The 25,626-nt window shown below is 35.4% G+C and overlaps 2 protein-coding genes across 4 annotated transcripts in view; one reads left to right on the top strand and one right to left on the bottom strand.

Moving 5' to 3' along the window:
• The window catches only part of LOC134275166 (uncharacterized), a 40,282-nt gene extending 35,825 nt beyond the window's left edge, over nucleotides 1–4,457 (top strand). Inside the window, exon 14 of the mRNA XM_062757417.1 lies at nucleotides 3,375–4,457. Coding sequence (XP_062613401.1) covers nucleotides 3,375–4,189 — 815 coding nt within the window. The 3' untranslated portion in view covers nucleotides 4,190–4,457. The remainder of the gene's footprint in view (nucleotides 1–3,374) is intronic.
• A 1,238-nt stretch (nucleotides 4,458–5,695) lies between these two features.
• Nucleotides 5,696–23,802, bottom strand: LOC134275168 (atos homolog protein A-like). Of its 3 annotated transcripts, XM_062757418.1 has the most exons (14): nucleotides 23,423–23,798; nucleotides 19,486–19,679; nucleotides 18,750–18,946; nucleotides 18,471–18,605; nucleotides 15,400–17,509; nucleotides 14,972–15,091; nucleotides 13,743–13,816; nucleotides 13,218–13,344; nucleotides 11,984–12,142; nucleotides 8,745–8,813; nucleotides 8,388–8,554; nucleotides 6,105–6,277; nucleotides 5,997–6,017; nucleotides 5,696–5,888 (listed from the first exon to the last, which is right to left on the bottom strand). In XM_062757418.1, exons 1-12 carry the CDS (start codon nucleotides 23,436–23,438, stop codon nucleotides 6,121–6,123), a joined length of 3,525 nt encoding a protein of 1,174 aa, XP_062613402.1. In that variant the 5' UTR covers nucleotides 23,439–23,798; the 3' UTR covers nucleotides 5,696–5,888; nucleotides 5,997–6,017; nucleotides 6,105–6,120. The 3 variants fall into 3 exon arrangements, with proteins under 3 accessions (XP_062613402.1, XP_062613403.1, XP_062613404.1); XM_062757419.1 differs by lacking the exons at nucleotides 5,696–5,888; nucleotides 5,997–6,017; nucleotides 6,105–6,277; nucleotides 8,388–8,554; nucleotides 8,745–8,813 and having other exon boundaries at nucleotides 12,025–12,318; nucleotides 23,423–23,802; XM_062757420.1 differs by lacking the exons at nucleotides 5,696–5,888; nucleotides 5,997–6,017; nucleotides 6,105–6,277; nucleotides 8,388–8,554; nucleotides 8,745–8,813 and having other exon boundaries at nucleotides 12,084–12,230; nucleotides 23,423–23,802.
• Between the last annotated feature and the right edge of the window lie 1,824 nt (nucleotides 23,803–25,626).

Here is a 25,626-nt window from a genome sequence, read left to right as displayed (position 1 = left end):
TATACTACATCACTTATAAGGGGTGGGGGGGGGGCAACCAGACTTTCAATTAAGAGTAGTAAGATTGGGAAAATGGGAAAAAAGTTTGGGGGTGTCTTACCATCTGGCTCGCTGTCATTCTGTAATTTTTGAATTATGTAATTGAACAGGCACCTTTATGAAGCATGGTCACTGCAAATCAAAGGATTTTTGCTACAAAGTTGATTAAAACTACTAATGAAATGTACCACTGTCAAATACTCTCTTCTCAAAATGCAGTTTTAACCATCGTATCCTGTTCATGCTCTGATTTTCCATTTCGTTTAAACATTCTTCATTCAATTTGACACATGTAATTAATTGAAATACATTCTCTGTCTCTTCAGAACACACTTTTTAAATGTTTTATGCGTAGATTAAAAAGATAATGACATTAAGTGTTTTTTAGGAGAAAATTATTTTTTCTAATAAAATTATTATCAGGTATTATGAGGTATTTTCACTTTGTGTACTTGTCTTAAGAAGATGTCCATCATTTGACACTGAAAGTTCTGAAATTCTGTGAATAATAAACCTGAAATAAAACATTTCACTAAAATAAAACAAAAAATAAAAAATTCTATAAAAAATATTTTTGATATTACTACCCCCATCTGGATATTTGACATCTATATTATAAGTGATGCTGTATTGAAATCTAAAATAAACTGTGGATGTAATGAGCCACCTTAAGTAGGAAGTATTTAGGGACATTCAGTCTCAGAATTATACATTTTAACCAGTTTTTGCATATTTTACTGTTTACAAAAAAGGTGCGATTTTCTAATGTTGTAATACATTTCTGTTTATTATGTTTTGCATCTTAAATAATATGGTAAGCCCAGTTTTTGTACTTTGAACATTAAAATTGTGAGGATGGAAATATCTTAAAAGGTTTGAAATATATTTAAACTCTTTTTTGCAATAAATATGCAGATATGTGTCAGTTGAAAAAAGTTATGAAAATTCCTTCGATAGTATCCACACGAACCCTGAAATGACAATTTTCAATAGCGGATACAAGTCATTCTTTCATTACTACTGTCTTGAGAAACAGACAAAACTTCTTGGCCTTAAGCTTTGTATTGGCAGTTCTCCTAAGTACGATTTTTTTTTTCAAATTCAAATCCTGACAAACAAGTTGAAGAAACAAAAAAATATCAGCAGTTACGTTTAACTTGTCATCAATTCGTTAGTTCTTTTGTCGATACTATGACACTGTCATCAAAAACAATCTATCATTATGTCAAATGCTGACTAAATTTGTTCATATCGATTGTGAGAAGGAACACACGGTGGGTGTGATCGATAAGCAAAGGATTACTCACTCCTCCATGGCACCTCATCCCACCTCTGATGTTTTAGAAATGAATCCATGTTTGCTTTGCACAAAAAATTATATTGCTTAGTAGACATTCAAAATTGAATACAGTTCGTTATATCCTTATATACAATCAAACAAAAGCTCAATTGAAATCCAGCATTCATAGGCTCAAGAAATAATGAAGGCATAGCTCAAGACAAACGACACAAAATTGAATTTCGAGCAGTGCTTGTAGCGGAGTTGCAAAGATTGGAAAAGATGCTTTATTTTTTTAGTTAGATGAACCAACAAACCCTATGGCTGAAAGTTATTTTTCAAAAGAAACATCCCTTCTCGTGTGTTTTCGCCAAGTTGTAGTTTTCTCACATCAAACTTCTTTAAAATTGCGATTAAAATGAAAAGGGGGTGTTTTAAGTAGATTTTTTTGGCTTGCTGATATTTGGTGGGCATATCATTTATGGTTCCATAACTTTTTTGAAAAACATTTAAAACAAGAGGCCCATGGGCCACATTGCTCACCTGAGCAATGTGGATAGGGAAAAAGCAGAAATCAGTTTATACCCAGTAGTGGTCTAAACCAATCCTTAAAAGGGAGATGGTATGATTTAAAAATATTGAACAAACTTGAATCTTCACTTACTAAGGATGCATGCATATTTCTTTGATTACCTGTGGCTTTATTGTCCTTCACAATTAAACTTACATTGTGCCCCCCCCTATACCCCAAGGGGTCATGACTTGAACAAAATTGAATCTACACTACTTAAGAATGCTTCCATATGAACAGGACTAATCATAGCTTTGCTATTCTTGAAAAAAATTTAAAAGATTTTTTTCTACATGTTTCTATGTAAAACTTGAATTCCATGTTGTGGCCCCGCCCTACCCTTTGGGGTCATGATTTGAACAAAATTTGAATGTCCACTGCTTGAGGATGCTTCTATAAAAATATGATCATTCATGCCTTTGCTATTCTTGAGAAGAAGATTTTTAAAGAATGTTTACTATATATTTCTATGTAACACTTTGATCAGCAATTGTGGCCCCACCCAACCCCCCAGGGTCATGATTTGTACAAAAATTGAATCTACACTACCTGAGGATGCTTCCCTATAAGTTTCATCTTTCCTGGCACAGTGGTTCTTGAGAAGAAGATTTTTAAAGAATTTTCCTATGTATTTCTATGTAAATCTTTGATCGGCCATTTTGGCCCCGCCCTACCCCCAGGGGTCATGAGTTGAACAAACTTAAATCTAAACTACCTGAGGATAATTCCCTATAAGTTTCATCTTTCCTGGCACAGTGGTTCTTGTGAAGAAGATTTTTAAAGAATTTTCCTATGTATTTCTATGTAAATTTTTGGTCGGCCATTTTGGCCCCGCCCTACCCCTTGGGGTCATGAGTTGAACAAATTTGAATCTACACTACCTGAGGATAATTCCATATAAGTTTCATCTTTCCTGGCACAGTGGTTCTTGAGAAGAAGATTTTTGAAACATACCATCAAATTTTTATAATTTCTTAATTATCTCCCCTTGAATAAGGGCGTGGCCCTTCATTTGAACAAACTTGAATCCCCTTGACCTAAGGATACTTTGTGCCAAGTTTGGTTGAAATTGGCCCAGTGGTTCTTGAGAAGAAGTCAAAAATGTGAAAAGTTTACAACGACGACAACAACGACAGACGCCGGACAAATTTTGATCAGAAAAGCTCACTTGAGCCTTTGGCTCAGGTGAGCTAAAAACGAAACCTATCTGCCGGTAAAGTAATCCAAATGTCATCGATATAACTGGTGATTTCTTCAGTCATAGGAAAACGTTTTAGATATTTTCCTGTCGAAATACCTGTTTAGTAAATATAGATGTTATAAAGTGATTCAGAAACGGAAGAAATAAAAAGTAACAACAAGTCATGTTACTTTAATTTATTGATAAGTGTGTTTATTAGTAGTTCATGTTTTTATTACATGGAATATCTTGTGACAAAAACTTTTCCAAAACAGGTTCTAACGGTATTTTTAATGCTTTCATAGATTTGGACTCGTCTGCTGTATGTACGTCCAGTATAACTGTACCCAAACTCGACCAGGTATGTCATATCTCATGTGTGACATCAGGAAGATTATGGGTCAGTGATTACAGCCGCCTATTACAGGTGGACTACAATGGACACGTTATACAGGAAATGGAAAATGATGATCAATATAGTTTCATAATAGGAGCCCACTCCGTCACAGAGAATGGCGACCTGATATTTGTAAATGGCTATGAGGTGCAGAAGATGGTGTTAGATGGGACCATCATTACACTTCTCAGTGAACGTGAATGGTTAAACTGTATCCACTCCTCCCGCATTAACGGTGACATACTGATTGGTTATGAACATGGAGTGTTGAGGTGTGACTGGAGGGGAAACCATCGCATAGAATTGGAGTTTGGGTTTAATTATCCAACATTTATCACAGAAAACAAGAATGGAGACATCTGGGTCTCTGACAGATTTGGGGAAGAAGTTGTGGTGATGGATAAATCTGGACGACATCGGTTTAACTACAGAGGTCAGCACCAGTCTGGCTTTCATCCCAGTGGTATTTGTACTGATATCCTGGGACAGGTACTGGTGTGTGATACATCGAATTCCAGTGTCCATCTCCTGGATCAGGACGGTCAGTTCCTGCGTCTCCTACTGACAAGAGAATATGAGCTAGACTTTCCCATGGCTCTGTGTGTGGACGACAAACACAACCTCTATGTGGGAGACATGTTAAGTAATACAATATCAGTGTACAAGTATCTACAGGAAACAGAGGATTCAAAATCATGTATTGTCGAGTCGAAAAAAGAATAATGAAATTTACATTTAATTAGTGATCAATGGATACATTTGATAAACATACGCTTGAAACATAATATGATTAAGCCTTGTAAATTATTCATTTACATTGTACAGTGTCTTTCAAATCATTGTTTACATTCTTTAAATTGCTTCTCTGCAAAAAATTAAATTCAAGTTTTGAAATGAAAGGGTACGTTCTGGGACAATGAAATGAGCTACCTATTTGTATCTGACGTGAGGTTAATACATTCAAATTAAAGCTTTTCATATAACTCTGAACACGGAGAACACCTTTTTTCGTCTAAAAATACAATTTTATCTTCTATGTAATGTGTTATCTAAATCTTTTGTATTTTTTCCGATACGGAGAAAATTCCGAGAATCAAATTTAAATTGAGATATCTTTATAACGCAATTGACTTAGATTTTGTAAATTACAGAAAAGTTCTATCTTTATATAAAGTAATGATACAAATATTAATAAGTTCTTATAATTTTAGTCTAATAATTTTCACTGCACATACGCCATATATGGCTTTAACTCTAGTAAAAGTGGTGGATGTTTGTTTAAAATAAAATATTTCAAAGTGAGACTTAAAAGAAAAGATTTTTTTTGAAATGTTACTGTATATGCATATTTTTCAATATTGAAGATACAAGATTGTATTTGAGTTTTGAAGCAATTAAAATGTATAAATTTACTTTTTTTTTTATAAGAAGTTGTTGTTGAAAAATGGGCTTGAAATGGCCATGCAAAAGTATAATGGATGTGTTTTACAAAACCTTGACTAATCAAAGTATTTAGAATGACAACAAAGAACATTGTATTTCTACACAAGTTTATATCAGAAAAAATGTTTACACAGTCATCAAACATATTAATAATATAATAAGCAATAAAATTACAAACTCAAATCAAAAATCATATAACAATCAAACAAAAATCACCATAGACGTCATATAAAACAAAGTATCATTTAACATTAAACACTGTCATTTTGTGTACAGAGAGAGAGAGAGAGAGAGAGAGAGAGAAGGAGGAGATCATTTTTGTACTTGTGTTACTTTTATATATACATTGTTTTGGAACTATTCAAAAATAGGTAAGAACTTGGAACCATCACTTTTCTTTTCAATGCATAGGGATACATTGATACATGTAACTATAAGTTAACATTGTCACAATTTTTGATAGAGTTCGGGTATAGGTTTTCAGCACTAACATCAAAGTTAATATGTAGTATATCTCGCATATTACAAATCTGTTACTTTGTATTCCGAGATGGCAGATGTAAAACAATAAACCTTACTACTCGTAACAAAAAAATCAACCGCTCACTTATTCTCATATATAAATAAATATCACCCAACACACACACAGAATGTTATCTATGATTTTTTTTCAAAAAATATGACATATATACCATATAGACATTAACATACATAACCAGGAAAAACCTAGATACACTGACCTAGTTCAAGCCTTAAATTAAATTAGGTATGTCAACAACGAATTAACTAAATCTGAGCTACACAAACAGTCTTAACAAAAGCTTATGACATGACCTCAGTGAAATAATGGTTTTGTAAAATCCAGATTTAACCTAGTTTAAAACTAGATTTCATCTAGTTTACACAAAATTTCACTTGGTTTATCTTGGATTTGACCTAGTTTACACAAGATTTGACCTAGTTTATAACCAGATTTGACCTAGTTTGTATCCTAATTTGACCTAATTTATATTGAATTTGACCTAGTTTACACAAGATTTGACCTAGTTTATAACCAGGTTTGACCTAGTTTGTATCCTAATTTGACCTAATTTATATTGAATTTGACCTAGTTTACACAAGATTTGACCTAGTTTATAACTAGATTTGACCTAGTTTGTATCCTAATTTGACCTAGTTTGTATCCTAATTTGACCTAGATTAGGCCGTCATCACCTCCGGGGAGAGAACTTCGGGTTAGAAGGAGCTTCTGTGAAGGACCGGAGTTCATATTTGGCGACATTTGGGTCAAATTCAAACTTGTCTCTGGCAAACAACACACGAATGTCTGTATGAAGGAATATCTTCCCAGATTTAGAACTGGCAAACCTTAAAAACAGAAGAAATAAAAAAGAGATGATATATGAGATAATTCTAAGGTAAATATAACACGTATATTTTACGTTAAAAATCACCTCGGATGAAAAACACAACACCTCATACTCAAAGGTATTTAAAAGGTATTAGGTATTGTTAACCAACTTTTATCCTTGACAGATTATTTTTCAATTGACTTAGAGAAAAATATCTCCCAACATATAATTTTCAAGATCAAACCTACTTTGGATTTGTTGTTAACACATAAACTTAAGATCCTGTTTACAGCGAAAAATATTTGTGAACCTCACAAAAATTTCTCATGTATGAATAAAAATCTCAATTCTATTTCACTTGAGATGTATGGGGTATTTATCTCATCTGAGATGTATGACGTATCTGAGATTTAACTCACCTGTATGGGTTACGAGTATTTATTTTACCTGAGATGTATGAGGTATGTGATATTTATCTCACATGTATGGGGTATTTATCTCACCTGAGATGTATGAGGTATCTGTTAATTATCTCACCTGAGATGTATGAGGTATCTGTTAATTGGCTCACCTGAGATGTATGAGGTATCTGTTAATTGGCTCAACTGAGTTGTATGAGGTATCTGTTAATTGGCTCACCTGAGATGTATGAGGTATCTGTAAATTATCTCACCTGAGATGTATGAGGTATCTGAGATTTATCTCACCTGTATGGTGTATTTATCTCACCTGAGATGTATGAAGTACCTGAGATTTATCTCACCTGTATGGGGTATTTATCTCACCTGAGATGTATGAGGTATCTGTTAATTATCTCACCTGAGATGTATGAGGTATCTGAGAATTATCTCACCTGAGATGTATGAGGTATCTGTTAATTATCTCACCTGAGATGTATGATGTTTTTTTTTATCTTACCTGAGATGTATGAGGTATCTGTGAATTAGCTCACCTGAGATGTATGAGACATCTGAGATTTATCTCACCTGTATGGGGTATTTATCTCACCTGAGATGTATGAGGTATCTGTGAATTATCTCACCTGAGATGTATGAGGTATCTGTGAATTAACTCACCTGAGATGTATGAGGTATCTGTGAATTATCTCACCTGAGATGTATGAGGTATCTGTGAATAATCTCACCTCAGATGTATGAGGTACCTGTGAATTATCTCACCTGAGATGTATGAGGTTTCTGTGAATTATCTCACCTGTATGGGGTATTTATCTCACCTGACATGCATGAGGCATCTGAGATTTATCTCACCTCAGATGTATGAGGTACCTGTGAATTATCTCACCTGAGATGTATGAGGTTTCTGTGAATCATCTCACCTGTATGGGGCATTATCTCACCTGACATGTATGAGGCATCTGAGATTTATCTCACCTGAGATGTATGAGGTATCTGTGAATTATCTCACCTGAGATGTATGAGGTATCTGTGAATTATCTCACCTGAGATGTATGAGGTATCTGTGAATTATCTCACCTGAGATGTATGAGGTATCTGTGAATTATCTCACCTCAGATGTATGAGGTACCTGTGAATTATCTCACCTGAGATGTATGAGGTTTCTGTGAATTATCTCACCTGTATGGGGTATTTATCTCACCTGACATGTATGAGGCATCTGAGATTTATCTCACCTGAGATGTATGAGGTATCTGTGAATTATCTCACCTGAGATGTATGAGGTATCTGTTAATTATCTCACCTGAGATGTATGAGGTATCTGTTAATTATCTCACCTGAGATGTATGAGGTATCTCTGATTTATCTCACCTGAGATGTATGAGGTATCTGTTATTATCTCACCTGAGATGTATGAGGTATCTGTGAATTATCTCACCTGAGATGTATGAGGTATCTGTTAATTATCTCACCTGAGATGTATGAGGTATCTGTGAATTATCTCACCTGAGATGTATGAGGTATCTGTTAATTATCTCACCTGAGATGTATGAGGTATCTGTGAATTATCTCACCTGAGATGTATGAGGTATCTGTTAATTATCTCACCTGAGATGTATGAGGTATCTGTGAATTATCTCACCTGAGATGTATGAGGTATCTGTGAATTATCTCACCTGAGATGTATGAGGTATCTGTGAATTATCTCACCTGAGATGTATGAGGTATCTGAGATATGACGGCTGAGAGCTGTTGTCTTCCACTGGCATGTACACAGTTCTCTGTCGTAGGAATGTTTGACACTGAGGTGGCATATCACTGAGATCATACAAGACGACAAACATTTTGATGACTGTCTTGTTTGGGTTAAATAAAGTCTGGAAAATACAAAACTATTTGATAACCTGCTGTTGGAATTTGAAAATGCCACTAGACATCTCTTTTAACACTTCCTTCTTCTCAGTTTGATTTTTGAAACAGTATTAGCCAATAAAAAAAATTTGATTTTTATATTGTTGTTTGCATTATAATGTTATTAGTAATATGTATGTACAGAAGGTTACTTACCACTTGCACTGTTCCACACTTTGGTATATGGTATCCTTTCTTACCCAAGCTCTCCAGATTTATATGACCCTGAAAAATTATAGAAAACAGTGTTGTGTTAAGGATATCCGATCTTCAGCCAGGAAGGATAACTCCAAAAATTAATATTTAATTTGAAATGCATCAAAATGAAGCTTAAAAATGAATTTTTTTCATGCAACAATTTTTATTTGATTTATCTTTATAATATTCAATGTCTTTGGAAGTCTTAGAAAAAGTCTTATAAAAGTTTGTACCTTATATCAGGAGAATATTAATACAGTTTTATAGAAATAAGATTTTCTTGAATCAAGCCTAGCAATGACAGCAAAAGCCTTTTACACTATGTATTATAGAATACATGACGGAAATAGAAGATAAAAAATACCAAATAAATATAAAAATTATGACAATTTCTTTGAATGTCTGGATACCTATCGTTTTTTAACCTAATATATATTGTTGATGAATTTGCAATTAGAAAAGGCATTGCTGATATTCAAATTCGCTTTTTCTGCAAAAATATTGGAGATTTGACATGATAATATGATTAACTTTAATCTTTAACTTTAAAGAAATATTGTGGATAGATTTACATAACTTTCTGGATTCAGAGATACTTTTAAGCGTATTTTTGATTGCTTAACTGCTTATTTTATAAACCTGAGGATCGGACTACCTTAAAAAATAGACACTGCTTTCATTTAAATAAAAACATTAAAGAAATTCTCCATCTAGAAAATGTGTGAGGAATCAGTTTATACTTAATTTGACCCTGAAAACCCATAAATTTTCACAATTAGCTTATTCCTATTATTAAATTATTGATTTCTTAATTGCAGTCTGAAATCAAAATCATTGCAATATTGGGGGTACCTGTAAAGTGCGAAACGAAATAGAAACGAAACGAAACGAAACGAATTGAAACGAAACGAAATCTGCCGAAACGAAACGAAATCTACCGAAACGAAACGAAATCAAAACAAAACCTGCCGAAACGAAACGAAACAAACCTTTCAGAATGCTTATATGGTCTATTTTTACTTCATATGAAATTTATATAGTTCAAGCACCACAGACAATTGTTTCACTTCAAGTTCCTACATAGGCGTCGGAAAGAAATTGAAAGTGGAAGGGGAGGGGGGGGGGGTGGATTAACCAACAAAAAAGGTAAACCCAGTTTTCAATGCCTATGTAATATATATCTTTGCAAGATAGTGGGGATTGAGGCTAAACCCCCCCCCCCCCCCTGGTCAATTAAATCGTTTAAGACGTCTATGGTCGAGCTTCTTTATCGTCAACCACTCCTTTCCTCCTCCAAAATTACCTCGATAAAAATAGGACCGTATGTACGTGTAGAAAGGATACACAATATTTCGGTTGGAGTTACATGGTTAATCTGATTGAACAAAAAAAAACAGACACCTTGGAATGGAATACAAAATACTCTAAGTCTCTGGTTTATCCTATGTTTTAGGACATTCGCAATACAACAGTACAGTGACTTTATTTCGACCCGTACATAAACAAGCCTTTACATGTATAACACATCAATGTTGATAGATATGCTGAATCTAGATAAATAAGAACTAAAAATAAGAGTAAGATATAAAAATTAGAAATTAATGCACATATTGAAACTATACATGCATAGTACGCTCGTGTATCTTTGCAGCTTGCGAACATGTAAATGCATCATTAGACCTGAGAAGGGAGCATAATTTATCGTTAATTAAATTTTATATTAACAAGTGCTTGAAGTATATGAATTTTATTTGAAGTAAAAAAAAAGTCCACAAGTCCACGTATAGTTCCACATTTATAATTATATACATGTACCTTGATTTACAAAAAAAAACAAACAACAAAACATTTTGATAGTTTTGTTTTGTTTCGTTTCGCCAGGTTTTGTATTGATTTCGTTTCGTTTCGTCTTGATTTCGTTTCGTTTCGGTAGGTTTTGTTTCGTTTCGGTAGATTTCGTTTCGTTTCGGCAGATTTCGTTTCGTTTCGGCAGATTTCGTTTCGTTTCAGTTCGTTTCGTTTCGTTTCGTTTCTATTTCGTTTTGCACTTTACAGGTACCCCAATATTGGTACTTTTTGAGAAGTTGTGAAATTTGTGCAAAACACCTCCCCTCAATCCTTTTGTATATGGCCTGTCAAAAGAAATGGCTCATGAAGCTGTTGTGTACACATGATATTGTTGTGTCTACATGATATTGTTGTGTGTACATGATATTGTTGTGTACACATGATATTGTTGTGTACACATGATATTGTTGTGTACACATGATATTGTTGTGTTCTGTTGTGTACACATGATATTGTTGTGTTCACATGATATTGTTGTGTACACATGATATTGTTGTGTACACATGATACTGTTGTGTACACATGATATTGTTGTATTCTGTTGTGTACACATGATATTGTTGTGTTCTGTTGTGTACACATGATATTGTTGTGTTCACATGATATTGTTGTGTTCTGTTGTGTACACATGATATTGTTGTGTTCTGTTGTGTACACATGATATTGTTGTGTTCTGTTGTGTACACTTAAAAAATAAGATATCATTTTTAGTTGCATTGTTCATGAAGTCGGTCACATGATCAAATTCTATAATGCCCAAAGGGCGTTATAGTAGATTTGATCACGTACCGACTTCATGTCAGAACCCAATGCAACTCTAAAAAATGATATTTTATTTCTTATATTTATATTTTACGTTTTCATTCAGTTTACAAACAAACATAAGCATTGTTTAGACTTTGATTTTGAAATGCAATGTAACGTTACTATGACGTAATGTGACGTCACAGTTGGAACTTCCCAAATTGCACATGCAGTTTGCTTTCAATACACAAGAAAGTCTGATCATGTGACCGACTGCATGTCATCGAAAATTGAATTTCATTTTTTTAGTACTGTCATATAAGGAAAGACATTGGCAAATGTAAATATATGATATTGTTGTGTTCTGTTGTGTACACATGATATTGTTGTGTTCTGTTGTGTACACATGAAATTGTTGTGTTCTGTTGTACACATGAAATTGTTGTGTTCTGTTGTGTACACACGAAATTGTTGTGTTCTGTTGTGTACACATGATATTGTTGTGTTCTGTTGTGTACACATGATATTGTTGTGTTCTGTTGTGTACACATGATATTGTTGTGTTCTGTTGCGTACACATGATATTGTTGTGTTCTGTAACTTACGAGATAAGGTGAGGGGGCGTTGTCGTCTGACAGCTGGAAGAAGTAGGCGGTGACAGGAAGTGACACGTGTTTAGGACAGAAGGATCCCCCCGCCCCGATATCACAGGTAAAACCCTCCACTGCTCCGATTGGCTCAATCCGACCGTTCAACACAGACTCCTGTAAAGTAAATATCACACAACAAATTAACAGAGGTTAACCCCTCTATAACTCTGATTCACTCAATCCGACCGTTCAGCACTGACTCCTGTAAAGTTAATATCACACAACAAATTAACAGAGGTTAACCCCTCTATAACTCTGATTCACTCAATCCGACCATTCAACAATGACTCCTAGAGATATCACACACCAAATTATTTCAAAGTCTCTCATATATATGTCTAAAGAGACTGTAAATGTTATTGATACTTGAAAAAAAAACATAAAACAAGGATAATTAACTTTAAAAGATTTCATATCCTGAGAAAATTAATTGACAGAGATTCATTCTATTGCAGTTACTGCTCATTCTGACAATTTATTAATACGTTAAAAGACTGACAATGCATGTAATATTTAAGAGATAATTTAAAATATATTACCATAAAGTTTTTTCTAAAAATTATTATGGTAAAATTATGTTAAGCAAATACTGTATAGTAGGATTTTTTAGCAGGATGTTAATTTTGGCCTATTTCAGTTGTTTTGAACTAGTCTCTAAAATTTAAATTGCTAAACTAGCACCCTTATGTACATAAGTATTATTTAATGAAAAGAAGTTTACTTTGATATGTATGATGTTCAACAATGTATCTCATATCTGGCATTTTTTTTTACTCAAACTCTTGTGTGAATTGGTACCAGATATAAAAAATGCCAATAGGATAAAATTAGAAAATGGATTTGTAAAAAAAACAATATCATTAAACCGTATGCCTGTCAATAAAGTTCTGCCATGTTGTTGGCATACCTTTTGAGCAAGCAAAACCCCAAATGTTGCAAAACAACAATTTTTTAAAATGGTAATTGTTATATATAAATATATATATAAAATATATATTAAAAAATCAATGTTGGCATAATTTAGAATATACATATCTAATTTTAATGTCTACCTAATTTTAATGATTCATTTGAAATCAGAGGCTCATGGCTCAAACCATACACAAGTCTCTCAGTATATATAGCAGAAAAGATAATTAAAAAAATTATTATAACATTTTATTTATAAACATTAAAATGACCCCCTGACCTCGAAGTTTCCCAAAAGGCAGTTTGTAGAGGCCGGTGCAGATGTACTGAGGGTCCGTGACTGATCAGGCGTGACAGATGACCTTGAACTCTCCGACTCCAAAGCCAGTTTAGAACAGGAGAGGGCGCTGTAAAGATAATTCATTCCTGTTGTTAAATTTTATGCAACAGAACCACAATACAAGCATGAGCAATTGGTGAGGAATATTGCAAACGGTTAAAGTATGTCATTTAGGGAGTTAGCAAGATTCGCATTCCCCAACACTAGGACTTTTGCGCCGAGGGAATCTGGGAATCAGGGGAAGTGGAATCTTGCAGCTGCTAACTTCCTCAATGATTTACTTTAACTGTTTTATTATACTGATACAAATATGAATTGTAAAGATCACCTTTTTTTAAAAAAAAAATATATATACAAATTTACAGATTAACTTAATCATTATTCTCATAAATGAATAAAATCACAATTTATTTTTAATGAAAAATTAGTTGATTATGGATAACCAAGAATTAGCTTATGACCTACTTTTTGATGGCCCTGGAGTTGGTGAGAGAATTGTCGTAGTCAAACCTTCCCACCGTCTTCCTCTTCAAAGGGGCCTGTTATAAAGAAAAATTAAAAATCAGGGTGTAGACTTTATTTTGTTAAAAGGACTGTCTTAAACCATAAAGTACTGCACTGCTCAGTTATAACTTATCACACTAAATCATGGCTAACTAGACTAACTCATTAACCAGTCTAGGGCATGTATGAGATCCTTTTTTGTCAAGACCGTGTAAAAAAGTATAGCCCTCAAACAAACTACATAAATTACCCTTCAAAACACTTAATCATTTACCGTATAATTTCTGACTTCTTGTGATACACTAGATCATGAAAGAAAAAACAGTTATGATTTCATGACTTAACACACAAGCTTGTGACTTACTGGACTAGATCGTGATTTTACACACTAGCTTTTGACTTACTGGACTATATCATGACTTAACACACTAGCTTGTGACTTACTGGACTAGATAGTGACTTAACACACTAGCTTGTGACTTACTGGACTAGATAGTGACTTAACACACTAGCTTTTGACACACTATATCATGACTTAACACACTAGATCATGACTAACACACTAGATGTTTCACACTGATAAACTGATCGACTATAGACCTGACTTAACACACTAGCTTGTGACTTACTGGACTAGATCATGACTTAATACACTAGATCTTGACTTACTGGACTAGATCATGACTTAAAACAGATCATGACTCATCAGACTAGATCAACTAAGAAGACCTGTACTAGAGTTGAACATCATGCTGGACGACTGCTGGAGACTTAACACATTAGATCCTGACTCAACACACTAGATTGTGACTTATTGGTCTAACTCTTGACTTACTGGACTAGATCGACTAGGTAGGCCTGTACTGGAGTTGAACACCATACTGGACGACTGCTGGAGATTTAACACACTAGACTGTGACTTACCGAACTAGATCAACTAGGTAGACCTTACTAGAGTTGAACACCATACTGGACGACTGATGGAGATTTAACACACTAGATCATGACTTACTGGACTAGATCAACTAGGTAGACCTGTACTAGAGTTGAACACCATACTGGACGACTGATGGAGATTTAACACACTAGATCATGACTTACTGGACTAGATCAACTAGGTAGACCTGTACTGGAGTTGAACACCATACTTGATGACTGCTGGAGATTTAACACACTAGATTGTGACTTACCGGACTAGATCGACTAGGAAGACCTGTACTGGAGTTGAACACCATACTGGATGACTGCTGGAGATTCCTCTGGAAATGGGTCACCTGCTCCGGACTAGGAAACTTTGTCTCCAACGGATCCTGGATAAAACATTTTAAAAATTTCACCCAGTTTCAATATTCCTGAATCATTGTGGCTTTTTTTCCAAGTAAGTAACATGAAGAAATCATTAGAATTTCAGTTACTCCATACACATTATGCAATATGCATTTTACTTATACATTTCCCAGCCAAATGTTTCATTTCATATCTGTTGAAAAGAACAAAATTAAAAACCCATTGAATGTAGAGGTACTTATTTAACTTAACATGCTTAATAATATGATATGTCTGATAATGTGATAATTTTCTGATGATGATTATCAGATTAACTTTCCAAGAAACTTACACTGTTATAAGATCGCTGTAGTTCCTTCCTCAGCAGTTGTTTACACAGTGAAGACTTATTTTTCTGAGATCCACTCCTGTTAGATCCTTCCTCCAGGTCACCACTCCTCTTGGATCCACCACTATTGGATCCATCTTCTATAAAACCATTCTCCTCTGTTTCACTTCTTCTAGACTTACCAGGCTTTGTTTTTCTGGAGTTCATTTCTCCGTCACATTTCTGATTCACAGAACTCTCTGGAACTGCTTTATCCTGGTCTGTTGAATGTTTAGAAGGGAAGGAAATAGTCACACTCCTGTCTGAGTTTATATGTAAATCTGTATCACAAAAATGCTTGAATCCGTTGGACTCTGAAAGACTATTGGTGGGGGTGGAGTCACTGGACGACTTGTCCAGACTCAGGATGTCGTGGAATGATTTGGATAACACCGCGTCTAAATCTGAGAGGTTCTCATCAGGTGAGAGTCTTAACTCGTCTAACTGACATAACGTCAGCTGCTTCCCTAACATTTCTGGTTCAGAAAAACTTTTCTTGAAGTTGGGTTTAGAATCTGAGCGTCTGTACTGTTTAGTGTCATTATGGAAGTCTGGGGATAATTTTGAGTGTGAGTTGTTTTGTAAACAGTTTGAGTTTGGACTCTGTGTATCTTCCACTGTGCTCTCTATATTGTCTACACAGACTCTACTATTAACACAGGGTATACTCTGTAGTAAGTTGTCAGATTTGGATTTAATGTTGTAAATGTCATCGACAAAGTCATCAAACAATGAGTAAGTGTTACGCTGCCCGGGGGACAGTCGTTCTGGACTCTGATATCTTCTCCATTCCTTCTCTGCTCCCTGCTCTGGACTGTACGAGGGATGTCTGTCTCTAACTTGATATTTTTCTATAGAATCACTGGATGATATATTATCAGTCTCTAACTGCTCTGTCAAATGTTTATGCTTGTGTGGTTTCTGCTGGTGTGAAATAATGGGAGATTCGGGTGAGAAGTTTAAGTCACGTTTTACAGATTTCCCTGACGCTATATTGTTTTTTCTCTGTGGAGTTTCTTTTGAGTCATATCCAGGATATTTTTTCTGAACATCTTCACACAGTAATGGTGAAGCAGAAGTTTCTTGCACACATCGTTTTGTCTTTCTGTGTGACTTTAGGGAAGACAATCTTTCACCTGGTTCATCTCCATCGAAGAATTTGCAGTGCATTGTGGGAATGTTGCTTAGACTGGTTCCCGTCCCTTTGTCTGGTTGATGAGAGGTCAGGCTAGCGAGGTAACTCTCCAGATCTTCTGAGTTCGGAGGCTTCACCAGGCTCGAGATCTTACTCGCCAGGACTCGGTCCTCGAAAGATTCCGGGGAACTCAGGTCCAGGTGGCGCTTTTTGTAGAACGTCTGATTAGATTTACCAGCAGTTGACAACAGGACTTTAGGACTGGGTAACCTAGCAACCAGAAAGTCTGGGTCCTTCTGATTGGCTGGATCATCGGGTAGGAGGGGCAGGGGGCAGGACTTGAAGGACATTTTTAGTTCTGACATATCGGGACTGAATGGTCGGTCACTTGCCACTCTGGCCTGAAGTTTCTTGACAACCGGTGGTTTAGTGGCCAGCGAGTCAGGGCCAGGTTTCTGCATCAAGTTTTTCTTCTTGGGAATGGCTCCTGAACCTTGATCATTGGGAATTCCTTTCTCCTGACTTTTCTCATGATGTATATTTTCTACACTAGTCCTCTGATTAAGATTGGATGAACTAGTTCCCTGATCCTGAAATAACTCAGGGGACGTCCTCCGCAATTCTTCAGTTTTCTTGCTCCATTTTCCCTCCGGTATACAAGGCTGAAGATTTGATTCAGCTGCACTCGATTTCTTGTTGGTATTCAGTGTGGCTGACTCGGAGTTGACCTTTAACCCCAGATCTCTCTCAGGACTGGGTTTTTTCCTCATGGAGACGTTTTTGTTGTCCTGACACAGCAGTGTGGGGATCTCGCCCAGTCGCGGTAGAGAGGTCACGGAGACTTTGAGTATCTCGGTCCCTAGATCTGCCACGGGGAAGCTGTGCGTCTCACTGGCCGAGGTAAATCCATGGATCCCTGTATCACCAGGGGAGTACAGCCTATAAATAAACACTCCATGAAATCTAGATGACTTGAGCATTCTTTACTTTGAATGTTCAAATTAAGAAAAATATTTTAAAGAATAAAAGATTTTGCTTCAGAGGCACATATAATTTTAATATGCTTTTTTTTTTAGTGATTAGAATCTACTTTTGGAATGAAAAAATTCTAAAAATTTGTAAAGTGTGTATTTTTGTTAAGACCTGTAAATAATTTGAAAGGCATATAATTTGGAACAAACCTGTATATGATTTGGAACAAACCTGTATATAATTTGGAATAAACCTGTATATAATTTGGAACAAACCTGTATATAATTTGGAACAAACCTGTATATAATTTGGAACAAACCTGTATATAATTTGGAACAAACCTGTATATAATTTGGAACAAACCTGTATATAATTTGGAACAAACCTGTATATGATTTGGAACAAACCTGTATATGATTTGGAGGGGCAGAGATGAGCCAGGAACTTAGTTGGAACAAACCTGTATATGATTTGGAACAAACCTGTATATGATTTGGAACAAACCTGTATATGATTTGGAACAAACCTGTATATGATTTGGAACAAACCTGTATATGATTTGGAACAAACCTGTATATAATTTGGAACAAACCTGTATATGATTTGGAACAAACCTGTATATGATTTGGAACAAACCTGTATATGATTTGGAACAAACCTGTATATGATTTGGAACAAACCTGTATATAATTTGGAACAAACCTGTATATGATTTGGAACAAACCTGTATATAATTTGGAACAAACCTGTATATGATTTGGAACAAACCTGTATATGATTTGGAACAAACCTGTATATGATTTGGAACAAACCTGTATATAATTATGATTTGGAACAAACCTGTATATAATTTGGAACAAACCTGTATATGATTTGGAACAAACCTGTATATGATTTGGAACAAACCTGTATATGATTTGGAACAAACCTGTATATGATTTGGAGGGGCAGATGGCCGCGGTGAGAGATGAGCCAGGAACTGAGTTGTGAGAAATGGAGATACGACCTTAAGGCCTGAAGTAGGAATCGCCCTGTAACACTGCCGGCATCAACACGGTCACTCCTGTGAAAGAAAGAAAACAGTAAAACAAACAGACAGACAGACAGACAGAGGGCCTGAAGTAAGAAATGCCCTGTATAATATACCTAGTAGTGTATCAACCCTGTTTTCAGACTCATATAGACAGACGGACAGACAGATAGGTACCTTTTCTGTTGTAGTAGAATCTCCCATCTCTCTAGTAAAATCAAGTCATCGTTACTCCCCACCCAGCTCCCGTCAACGGAACAAGCCTCCAGACGACCATGATCACAGTCTGGTAACAGCATCACATCAATGTTTAGTGGAATATGATTCCGAGAAAGACCCAGGATCTGTGACTTCATCTGCTCTGCTCGCCGGCACTGAAAAATAAAATAAACGTAAACATTACATAACACAGCACTGGAAAATCGTAAAATAACATAAAAGAGCAATGGAAAATCCTAAATGTAAACATTACATAACACAGCACTGGAAAATAAAACATTACATTACATAACACAGCACCTGAAAATTGTAGAAACGTTAAATTACATGATAAAGCACTGAAAAATTGTAAAAACATTAAATTATAAAATATAGCACTGAAAAATCGTAAAAAACGTTAAATCATATAAAACGGCACTGGAAAATTGTCAAGTCATTTTTGTTCAGAAGCTTGTAAATTATGTAAAAATGTCAAATAATATAACATTACATAATACAGCCCTTACAAATCATTAACCTTCAGAGACATAAGATAATCAATTTAAAATGCTTTACAGACATGTTTATGTCCTCACTAAAATTACATAAAATTTGAAACAATATACTTTACATAAAATGCAGGAATTATATCAGTTATATAGTGTACAAATACTAAATGCTTTATCAGAATAACTTTACAAGCAATATTACGTACCTGTTCTCTGTGTAGGTCACAGAGATGACTGGGCTGACCTTTGACCTCTCGACCACCCTGTGCTGGGGGGCAGTGAAGACCCTCACTCCGACCTTTGGGTGAGAGGTCAGGGGTCCTAGCTTCCACGATCAAAATTCCAACATCAACAAAAAACATCACGGGGTCCCAAACGCATTCCTCCATGTCTGGCGATCCTGGAATTAGACAGGGGGATCCAAGGTTTTACATTACAGGTAATGAAATAAGGAGAGGTGGATCCAAGATTTTACATTACAGGTAATGAAATACAGGTAGGTGGATCAAAGATTGAGGCAAATGAAATATAAACAGATGGATCAAACATTTACATGAATGGTTGTACATTGCATGGTATTTAAAATGGAGAGGTGGATCCATAAACTTCTACATTAGAGACATTTAAATCTAGATCAGGTCAACGCTTGGCCCTATTGTTAACAGTTGATAGACGTAGATTTAACAGTTTTCATACAATAAATCTGGGTAATATATACCTGTTTACATTTCAGAGTCTGAAAAGTGGGGGGGGGGGGGGGATATGGATGCACATTATCTGCAAACCTATATACTCTATGTCCACTTTTGCAAAGAGTTTTTAGCAATTTTCATGAGAAGTATAATCTACTCAGCCTAGCCACTGATTGGACATGTCAGATCAGAACAACTGGGTGGAATGCCTTACATGAAAGTGTATGTACTGTTATTATTCAGAAATCTCTACACATGATGGACGAAGAAAACTGTAAAAACAACAAATTGACGCGATGACCTCCGACATTATACATAGAGGGGCAACTTCTTTGTCACTCTAAGGCAGCAGCCAAACGTGTTTTACTGTAGTAACAGCTAGGCCTTTGTTATTTGTACTTCCTGTCCTACCTACCCCTAAATAAACCCTCTTATCCTGGGTCAATCAAGGGTGTAAGGGAATTTACACTGAATTGATCAATCAAGGGTGTAAGGGAGTAAGGGTGTAAGGGAATTTACACTGAATTGTATTCCATACACCCTTCTGCCTAAGGGTGCATAGAATAAAACCCTGTGTAAATTCCCATACAGCCTTGTGGATAACTAATATTTACCCCTCAATTATATTCTTAACACAGAATTCATTCTCTCTTATATAACAAACAAGTTGAAGTGATCCTGGAGAGTAATAAAAATATTGGATATATTCTAAAATTTATATGTTTTAAATTTCAAGAGCGTAAGCTTATTACTTTTTCTTAAATAATATTTTTATTACCCCATTTCTTTACGTCCATAAGATACCGCAGCGACGTCAACCTACAAATCAATTGCGCCAAAATCGGTTTAAAAAATTAGTTATAATATTAAAACCATACATATTTTTCAAAATCATGATAGATGTCTGAGATATATATCTTGATTTTTTTTTTCCCCCAACCCCATTCATTCTGGGTTATAAATAGAGAATAATAGTTACATGGAAAAATCTGTATCACACAACATATCAACTCCAATATCAACCTGAGACTCCAATATCAGCCCAAGGGTGAAAGTTCGAAGGGCTGATACTGTTCAATGGTTGATAGGCAATGTGATACAGATTTTGCAAAGTACGTACTGTCTTTTATTATATATTTGGAAATAGTTTATATTATTCTGGTGTCTTTTAATGCTGATGTGACGTTTAATGCTTATATTACACTCCCTGTGTATTCAAATGAAAATTACTTCAGATACTTCGTATGAAAAATACAGAGATGTTCCGGAAAGGTGTTATAAAGGGTGCTGATACAGGGTAAAGTAAAGGAGAGGGTGCTGATAGGGTCACATTCATTACAGCATGTAATACAGATTGTCATGCCTGCATGTGTTCATATCAGGGATGCAAAAATCCTGCATTATACAGTCCAGTCCAATACGAAAAATCGTAATATTACTACAATTCGTAATAAAAGCAATTTCTAACTCTTCTAAGAGTTACTTCCCTTTTTCTGATACAACCTGTTGTTATGTTTCATGAGAGATTATACGTCTCTGGTTTCATCAAATCATCGTGGATATGCATGCTTTTTCTTTGTTTTGATGCATGTGATCCGAGTGCATGCAGAGTCAGAGCCTAGTGAAATTTGTACAAGTTATATCCTGTAAAATCTCGTTGTTGGAGATGAGGGTCTGATTTTTAGGGTAGACTTCTGGAAAAATATAGGGAATTCGGGGATTATGGTTTGAACTGGTATTTACATCCAAATATTTTCTCCTTTATTTCTTAAGAAACCCCATTGCGTTCATCACTGCATAAACTGCAGTAGGCAGGTCGCCTGTACAGATTTCTTAATCAGTGGCTGTTCCATCAATGAAACGTATAAATTAAGACGTTCGCATCATTAATACAATAATTAATCTTTTTAATCCTTTTTAATTGATTATTTAAACAGATATAAATATAAACAATAAAATGTTTCTTTGTTTGTTATTAAAACTGAATGAACGGTCGCACACACCGGCTATTGCAGAAAAAATTTACATAACCCGCTTACACCTGGGTTATGTATTTTTTCTGCAATTAGCTGCTTCCGTTCATTCCAGTAACAACAAACAAAGAAAGCATTTTATTGTTTAACTATGACAAGTTTTAGGATACATTGAAGTTTTATGGAAAATTGTTCCCATCCCTGGGAAAATTCTTATATAAGAATAATAATACAAAATTTTCACTCACCCATTACTATTGTTACTTTATTCTTGCATTTTCAACTTTTCGATTTCACTGACCAAAATGAAAACGTGATACTGGTACCATTGGGGCATAATGTATTTCTGACGTCATACTTTCCAAAACATCATTCAGTTTTTTTCAATGCTTTATTTGTCTTACATTAAACGAACTCGTAATATAGTCTCTCACAACATGCTATATTACGAGTTTTCGTAATTTAACTATATTACGAAAAATAGTAATATAAGAATAATATTACTTTTCGTATTGGACTGGACTGTTATATAATAAATATGTATAATCATGATAATAGAGGTTTTTACTCCCTACCTATCACTACATGCTCTAAAGGAAGAGAAAAACTTGTGAGCGAACTTCAGTGTCCACACGGTGTTGAAGTGAGGGAGGGGAAGGGGGGGGGGGTAAATCCCTTATACTGTTATAGGCCTCCAACTTCCCACACAACCAATATAACTGTTGACTTTGAGTAGAGGGGGTAATATGTATACGGGTGGAATGTTGGGAACCAGTGCTAGCTGTCGCTGACCTAGGGGGTATTATTGTGCTTGAATGTTTACAAGGTTCGTTGTTGCCGTCATATGCTGGTTCATTAGAAGAGAAATTCAGTTGCCGATTCAAACAACAACTTGCAATATATTAATGAAATTTACCATTACCTCTTTAAATATATATTGACCTGTGTTCATGATTTTTATAATTAACAAGCCCATCGGACTTCTTGAATTTTGAATTTATATACAGGGTGGGAAATTCACTGGCCTCTGTCACTTTGTAGGACGGGGTTGGGACCAGTGCAAGCTTTCTCTGACCTGGGGTGTTATATATTTGTGTACAGGGTAGAGGGGGTAATGGGTAATTTGTATACAGGGTGGGGACCACAGCATTTAGCTTTCTTTGACCTGGGGTGTTAATCATATTTTGTATGTGGTGGAGACCAGTAGTTTTGTGTGTGCGGGGTGGGGACAGTGCGAGCTGTCCTGACCAATCAGCTGTTCTGGCGTGACTCATGCAGGACAACCATGCATATGATCTGATGATGAAACAATGAAAACTCACACACAGTCAGATTTCTACTGATATTTAACAGTTCACTATAAAGTACTGCTCTAAATAAAACTCTCTGAATACCCCCTAATGATCTACTCTCTGTATATTGTTACATTTACACGTCGACAGAGAGGAAATATGGATTTAGGGCAAAACAATATCTACCTGTCTCTGGCTTCATATTTCACCCCAAAATCCTCGTTCGCTACGGCATCGTGTGAACAGACAGACAGACGGACATTAACACTACATCTCCTGACGATTTCGTGTGGACAATCGTCTCCTTTTATGGAAATTTCACGCGAAGTTTTATCCCTCCATCTGTTCGCCTTTTCCGTTCTTGTTTACGAAAAACTTCCAAGGTCACGTGACTTTGGTCTTCGCTAAAATTTTCGGGTTTTATTAAATGAACCCAGCAAGTCGGCACAATTTTTCTTAAATTTATAAAAAGGAAATATTGTCCTCGGGATATTCACATTCAGTGTTTGACGACCAGTTTCTTCTTTTTCCTGTCGCAGAATTTGACAGCTGATCTCATCGACCTTTGACCTTTTCACGGACAGACGAATTTTCTCTCCGAAAATCTTTTGTGAGAAATTTAATGTTTATAAAATATCCTTTGCAATAAAAGTTCTCAAATACTCAAAATATGGTCGGTTTGTTTATTTTACGTTTTTCTAGCAGGTGTTTATTGTTGACACACGTTTGTTATTGTTTGAGATTTGTAAGGGAAGTTACTCTTTTTTCAGTCTAGGCGCGGATCTAAATATTCTAAGGCCGAAATGTTATCTGATATGAGAGAGAGAGAGAGAGAGAGAGAGAGAGAGAGAGAGAGAGAGAGAGAGAGAGAGAGAGAGAGAGAGAGAATGTCACATCGTTTAAAGCACTATAGACATAAAAGACTCTATTTTTTTCTTTCTTAATTTTCTCTAGGTAAATTCATTCTTTTTTTTCGATTTCTTTGAAGTTCTCCGATCCTTTCTTTCTTTCTAAAAGTATTCTTTCTTTCAGAATTTTCAAGTTATATTTCTTTCTTTTTTACATTGAAAATTGGGGTTAAACTTTTTTGTTGGTATAGCTCCCCTTTCAATTTGCTTAAGTTCCGACGCCTTTGCGAGACCCTGCATGATATCCCGGAAAAAAGACAAAACGCTATAATGATTAATTTCCATGAATTTAAACACAAACATTTTTTTCGTGTTATTTTAATTATTGATTCTTTCCTATTTTTTTTAACTGTTAAAAAAATTAGCATTTTGCACTTGCGGTAGATTTTGAAAGGGGACAATAAAACAAAAATCACATCCTACTTGTTTAAAAATTTGACAAGCAAAAGGAAAAAAAAATTACATATAAAAAAATACTATTTCGAAGGGAGTTTTTCCTAGTACGAGATTAAATGTCGCCACAAAAATTCCAAAGCTACTTGGAGCTAAATTCTCCCCAACTGAGCCCATGGACATTATACTGCATGGCTGAGCTGGCGTGGGGTTGGGGGGGGGGGGGGGGGCTTTAAATTCACTCAGACCCATGCGCCTCTGTTAAAAGAAATTGTCGCTAACCCTAATTCCAATCCTTTTATATAGCTGCCCATGAGTGCCCCAAATATGTTAACAGGAATTATTCTGATTATTGTGTGTCCAATCTAATTGTGTGTGTCCATGTCTGTTAGTTTTCCATTTCATTCGTAAATTGCTGGGAAATGAGGGGCAAAACTTATTTTGGTTTTAATTTGTTCCTGTCCCACTGTCTGTTTGCCCGCAATCCACCCCACACACTACGTCATTACTTTTGCATTCTTTGTGCCAAGACCTTTCTTTTGATATACATGTACCAACATTTGTGACCCATTGACTTCATTTTTGAGTTTATCCTACCTTTGAAAAAACTCATATGCGTCGGAAGCAAATTGAAAGTGGGGTGGCTAATTAAAAGTGGGGTGGGTGACTAAACAAGGAAAAAAGGTAAACACAAATTTTAAACACAAATTTTCAATGCCTATATTATGCATACTTAGCTGCCCCCCACCAACCCTGCTTCCGACACCTATGAAACATTTAAGTCTAGACAATTTTGTGCTAGGGTACTCAAATTACACATATCTGATCATAAGGGTCATCGATGTCTAACATGGATACAGATCTTATTATTAGTATTTGTCTGTAATCAGAGTTAGTCAATATATTTTTAAGCAAATCATCCAAAGTATACATGTACATGTATGTCTATGTAATGCATTGACTTTACCTGGTTCATTGCGAGTGCACGACTAAATGCGTAATTTTAGAGCTGTGCATTATAGTATATACATGTATTGGCAATATATCTGGACCCCATCCAAGGCTTTGATATACACATCAACTATATAT

Source organism: Saccostrea cucullata, unplaced genomic scaffold (genome assembly GCF_032062105.1).
Source record: "Saccostrea cucullata isolate Sc308-1 unplaced genomic scaffold, CSIRO_AGI_Scuc_v1 ctg708, whole genome shotgun sequence".
Taxonomy (NCBI): Eukaryota; Metazoa; Mollusca; class Bivalvia; order Ostreida; family Ostreidae; genus Saccostrea; species Saccostrea cuccullata.
This window is presented reverse-complemented; position numbering and strand designations above follow the sequence as displayed.